At 45.3% G+C, this 5,711-nt stretch overlaps 1 protein-coding gene across 1 annotated transcript in view; it reads right to left on the minus strand.

Moving 5' to 3' along the window:
• Positions 1-291: 291 nt before the first annotated feature.
• The window catches only part of LOC103372094 (aryl hydrocarbon receptor nuclear translocator-like protein 1), a 37,945-nt gene continuing 32,525 nt past the window's right edge, over positions 292-5,711 (minus strand). Inside the window, 3 exon segments of the mRNA XM_008301641.1 lie at positions 292-5,146; positions 5,263-5,356; positions 5,509-5,693. Of these exon segments, the coding sequence (XP_008299863.1) occupies positions 4,989-5,146; positions 5,263-5,356; positions 5,509-5,693 (437 nt within the window). The 3' untranslated portion in view covers positions 292-4,988.

Consider the following 5,711-nt stretch of genomic DNA (forward strand, 5'->3'; position numbering starts at 1 on the left):
GTTGTTCAGCGGTTTTAACAGGAATTATTGGGACTTAACTAAAAAAGGAAAACTGTTTTGAAAAATTACAGTTAAAAAAGGCAGATTTTTTTACAGTGTACTGCAGCATGACCTCCAGGTTTTATCGAAGTTCCTCAACCTGCAGGAGCAACAACATCTCCACGTCACAGATCTTCCTGCAGCTCGGCAACAACATCCGTCAACTCCGATTGGCTGACAGAACCAGCGGGCTGCTCCGATTGGCTGACAGAACGGCCCAGGTGCAAACGATGACCACGGACGACGCCACGGTGACAGAAACAAATAATTTTATTTTAAAAATATTTCACTGCTGATACATACAATACACTCATCATACTCATATATATTTGCATAAAGTACTCTTACATGATAATATTTAAAGATTTGATACATTATTGTCGGGTGGAGGAGGAGATATCAACAAGGGCGACACTTTATTGTAGTGTGTAGCGTTAGAAACACTGAAACAGAAAACCACTAGAACAGATACAGAGGGGCCTCCGCCAGCTGCTGCCTGATTGGAGGAGGAGGACGGGAGGGGGCGGAGCCTGACGGGAAGAGAACATGGCCGACTCCTGACGGAAAGAAAACATGGCCGACTTCGCTCAAACACGATGAAATCTGAGTCGCAGCACGTCGGAGGTTAACACAAGCAGTACTTGTAACTAGGGGAAGAGAAGTTTAGACAATTAACATGACCGATCGATAATCAATAAAAGCACAGCGGACTTCACGTCAAGGTCACATGACTCGTGTATAAATCGGCTCGTCATTAACCTCCACAGAAGTCTGCCGTGGTGCCTGTTGATCGCTAAACGCAGGTCACAGCAAACAAACTGCAACTTTAAAAAAAAATCCCATTACATGATAAGAGGCTCCCCCTGGTGGAACAACCAGGTACTGCAGCGTTTTCTGCTTTATTGGTTAATATAGTTTTAATTGGTTTAAATATATAACTGATGAACAGCTAATCCATAACATCCCTATTTGAAATTATTTTACATCATAATAACTTTAATATTTGTCTTGCTCGCAAGTTTCGAGGCTTCTCGTTACTATGTTTTACCGTATTAACGTCTTTTCTTAGCTAGCGTTCGTTGGTTATTTTTATTTCCTTCATTGAACAAAAGAGGGCGACACTAAACGATATTAAAAATAAATAAAAGGCTGAACGAAGGGATCTCGTCTTTAACCGCAGTTTTAAAAAATGACTTTAACGGTCATTTTGTGCAACATAAACCATAAAAGCCACCAACACAGCTCTGGATTTTACTTTTAATTAAACCCACTAAACCAACGAGATGAGCCAAAGAAACCAGGAAATCAGCCCCAACGTTGGCACAAAACTTCATGTTTGAATAAAAACTCGTTGCTCCGTAACCACTTAATAAAGACACTTAAACGCCTTTTTGTATTTTTTTCTGTTTTCGTGCACTTTAGAATTTTCTGGTTGGATTTATTTTATTTTTCCAGTTTCCAGAACGTGGAAAGAATTTACAAAATCACACGAATATATTTTTCATCCAGACAAGTCTTTAAAAAAATCACAATTTCGTTCGGTTCGGATGTTTCTCTCTGCGACTCTAAACTGTATTTATAACACAGTTGAAGCATGAATGAGTTTAAGACATTTAATGTGTAAAAATACCGAATACATATACTTTTTTCTTTTTTTGCTTTTAAACCATTTCTATTTGCCGTCTCGTTAGTTTTATAAGGTTTCAACCTTGCTACACATTTAAGACTATCATATATTTTTTTAAAAACTTAAGTCAATCATTTCTTTAAATGATTTTACTTTAATACGTTTTGGCGTCAGTAATGCTAAAAAGTTTTTGAGGCAAATGTCTTTTTTTTTTGCAGTTTTTTCTGTTACTTTGATTTGATTTGTGAAAGAATTTACAAAACTGAGCTTCGGTTTAATATTTGAAAGGCGTTAAAGGAGGAATCTGTGAAACCACCGACGTGCTGCTTTTAATTTATGTTTTTTGTACATGAGGATTTTCTTTCCCTTCAGGCGCCGCCCTCCGACGCCTCCTCCTCCTCCGGTCGGACTCGCAGCAGAGCGGCGAAGCGAAGAGGTCGTGTTGAAGATATTCGTCATCGTTTATCACCATCGTTGAGGAAAAACGGACATAAAGAGTCCATCCAGACACCGTCTGTCCGTCCTGATTCTCTCTGAGCTCGGACCGGTTTCCTGTTTCTACACTCGTCTACGGTTTAGCCCTCGGCGCTAACAAGGTAGTTTGACAGTTACGAGTCTTTAAGTGCTGAACAGACCAAGTCCAAGAGTGTTCTTTAAAAATCCACATTTCTGCAGATTAATCCATCTCAGGAGGTATTTTCTTTCCTTTTTCCTCTCGGTTCCGTCCGAACCGCTCACCGAGGAGGCGCTGCTTTCTATCTGGGGGCTAAATTCACAAAAAGGCAAAAGAAGTACTCGGCGCCGCATCAGAAACCTGATCCAGCGAGTCCCATCTAGTCAGAAGTGCTTCAGTGTGGAGGGAGGATGGAGGAGGAAACCCTGTGACCCAGAACCAAGGTTTCGGTGTGTTGATCCGGAGAGAGGCGTCCTCAGAACCAACGGTGGCAGTGAAGGAGCACGTGGACAGTCTTGGTTTGGAGTCGGACCGATTAGCCTGAAAACGAAGCTGCGCACCGAGCTGCTGCCTCCGTTAGCTTCGATGTCTCCGCTCGGGCGGGTCATTAACCGCCACACGAGGCTTTGTTTTTGTTTTTTTTTTTAATTAAAAAACAAGAGGCTCCACCTGGTGGAACAACCAGGAACTACAGCTGCTCACTGTACTAGAACAAAGCAGGAGGTCTTCAAAGTCCTTAACGTCTGTATCCGACTATGCTAAGCGCTGTGAGATGACATATGTTGTGAATTTGCACTATATAATAAAATCCAATTGAAGGTCCAATCAGGGCTGGACCACGAAGAAAGTTCAACATAACCAGACTTTTTGCGTTAGCCGGCTCAACAAAACCTAAAACTTAATAAGGGGTAACAGGGCTGTCTTTGTTAACAAGGTTTTCCTTTTTAGATTCTGAGCTCTCGCCATAAAACGGCGACATTTCAAAATGAACCAATGGTGTTCATTCAGAGGCGAGGCCACGCCTACTCGTCTCACATAGTTAAAGTCAGAGGTCATTAACCGCCACACTAGTCTTCGTCGTGGTGGCCCGCTGCTAGCTAAACGTGTAACTGCATTTTTAAAAATCTTACTGAAAACTAAGAGACTCCCCCTGGTGGAACAACCAGGAACTACAGCTGCTCTGTTCCAGAACAAAGCAGGAGGTCTTCACAGGTGACTATGTTAAGCGCTGTGAGATCACATATGTTGTGAATTTGCGCTATATAAATAAAATCTAATTGAAGGTCCAATCAGACCACTGACAAATTTTTGCGCTAGTCATCTCGATAGAAGTTAAAACTCAAGAAGTCGTAGCAGGGCTGTCTTTGTCAACCAGGTTTTCCTTTTTAAGATGCTGAGTTCACTCCATAAAACGGCGACGTTTCAAAACAGACCAATCGTCTTCATTCAGAAGTGAGGCCACGCCTACGGAGCTAAAGTCGGAGGACATTAACCGCCACACGAGTCTTTGTCGAGGCGAACTAATGCATTTTTTCAAGTGTCAGCAGCTCCTCTGTGTCTTTATTACGTTTTGGCAGAACACTGAGCAATACGCTCAAAAATAAAAGGTATTTCAGCTTTGTTTCTGAACGCACTATAAACTCAAAACTTGCGTCCTTCAACAACATGATAGAAGCTTCTGAGACTCAACTGGCTTCTAAAACATTCAGATTTGTGTTTAATCTGTGTGCGACTCCCCAGGAACAAAAACAGCCCCAAAAAAATACTTAAAAAAATAAAAATTCTGCTGTTTCGTCTCGTCTGCAGCTCAGGTTTTCTCTTTATCTCAAATTTAAATAATTCATTCCATAGTTTTGGACGTGTGAAGACCTCGACTGAGCAGCAGCAGAACATCACAGAATAGGTCCGCTCTGATCTTTAGAGGTGGGACGCTGAGGACGAGCAGCTCGGAGACAAAGTCGAGGGAAACAGCAGCTGAGTGGCGTCTTCTAAAACTATTTCTGAAACCTGCCTGTGGAATCTTTTGGGGGAAATAATAAAAGTCCTTTCCGAGCGAATCTCCGAAAGGGAAACGGCGGCAGATCCCTTTGTTTAGTCGGAGGTCGGCCGGATTGAAGCGGCCGAGTTCGGGTGGAGGGTCGCGCTTGTACAGGATCCTTGAACTCAGGTAAAAGACGTGGAGAGAGTCGCAGCGGGAATCGAACGCTCTCCGACCAACACGTCGACCTCAGTTTGTCTCAGGAGTCCGGTGATGCCGACAGGATCCAGAGCCGGTGATGGAGCCTTGATGTGCTAGCTAGCATGAGGCTCGACGTGCTAGCATGAGCCTCCATATGCTAGCATGAGCCTCGACGTGCTAGCAGGAGCCTCGAGTTGCTAGCAGGAGCTTCAACGTGCTAGCATGAGTCTCCACGCGCTAGCAGCATGAGCCTCGGCGTGCCAGCAAAAGCATCGACCCGCTAGCAGGAAACCCGACGTGCTAGCTAGCAGGAGTGTCAACTTGCGAGCATGAGTCTTGAGTTGCTAGCAGGGGCGTCGACGTGCTAGCACCGCACATCCGTAGTTTGCTGGACTGTTGTTGGAGTTGTGGTCTTCTCTCACCGTGGCAATGTTAGGAAACGTCTGATCTGAAAATGACCATCTTAACAAAGATCCGGCCTCGGTGAAGCTCCGCCTACGGGGAATGACGAACCAGGAAGTAGGAGTGAAACCTTGAACACGACGGCTAACAGAAGTAATCTTTTGTGTCAGTAGAAACCTTCGGACTTCTTTGTTAAGATGGACATTTTTTTTTCGCAGGAAACTCGGCGGCCAGGATTTGGACCCGACCGAACTCTCTCCGGCTCCGGTTCTCCCCGTCCGGCTTCCTCACAAAGGCCAGGGCAGGTCGCTGAAGTCGACGGGGCCGCCCAGGCCGGCGTCGGCCTCCAGCAGCGACATGATGACCGCCATGGCCGCCTCGTCGTTGCTCGGGCTGCTGGATCCGGGCTCGTCCATGATGTCTATGCTCAGGTGGGAGTTGTCGCCTGGACGGAGGAGTAGGGTGAAAATGAATCGACCAGAACCCAACAAGAACCAGCTGATTCTGAGGAGTTTTGTTCAGATTTATGTGATTTTAAACCTATAAGAATGTTCGACTCACTCATGATGGACTGGTTGGAATAAGGGTATCCGACGGAATCGGGTCCGGGGATGATTCCTGTACTGGGCAGCTCAGGCGTTCCTCCGTTCTGGATCTGTAGAGGCAGCAGACAGACAGACGGCTATCAGTTTACCGGGAACTCGGATCGGTTTCAGCCTGAACTCAGAGTGTTTCCGAAGCTCGTGGGAAAGACGAGTCCGATTGTTTTTCCGTTTTGTAATGACACACAGCTGCAGACTGAGTTACCTTCTTGCCTCCAGGTGAGCAGGTATCAGGTGGGGGGGTGCTGGTGATGTTCAGAGGGCTGGAGCCACAGCTGGAGGGGGAGGAGCCTCGGATCCTGGGTGGAGAAACAAGAAACAAGATGGCTGCAGTCATTCTGACAATTCATCTGGATGTGACTGAAAATCCTCGAGTGACTGAGCTGTGAGCTATGAGGCTAAAACGTA

The sequence above is a fragment of the Stegastes partitus genome, unplaced genomic scaffold (genome assembly GCF_000690725.1).
Source record: "Stegastes partitus isolate 25-593 unplaced genomic scaffold, Stegastes_partitus-1.0.2 Scaffold1694, whole genome shotgun sequence".
NCBI classification, from domain to species: Eukaryota; Metazoa; Chordata; class Actinopteri; family Pomacentridae; genus Stegastes; species Stegastes partitus.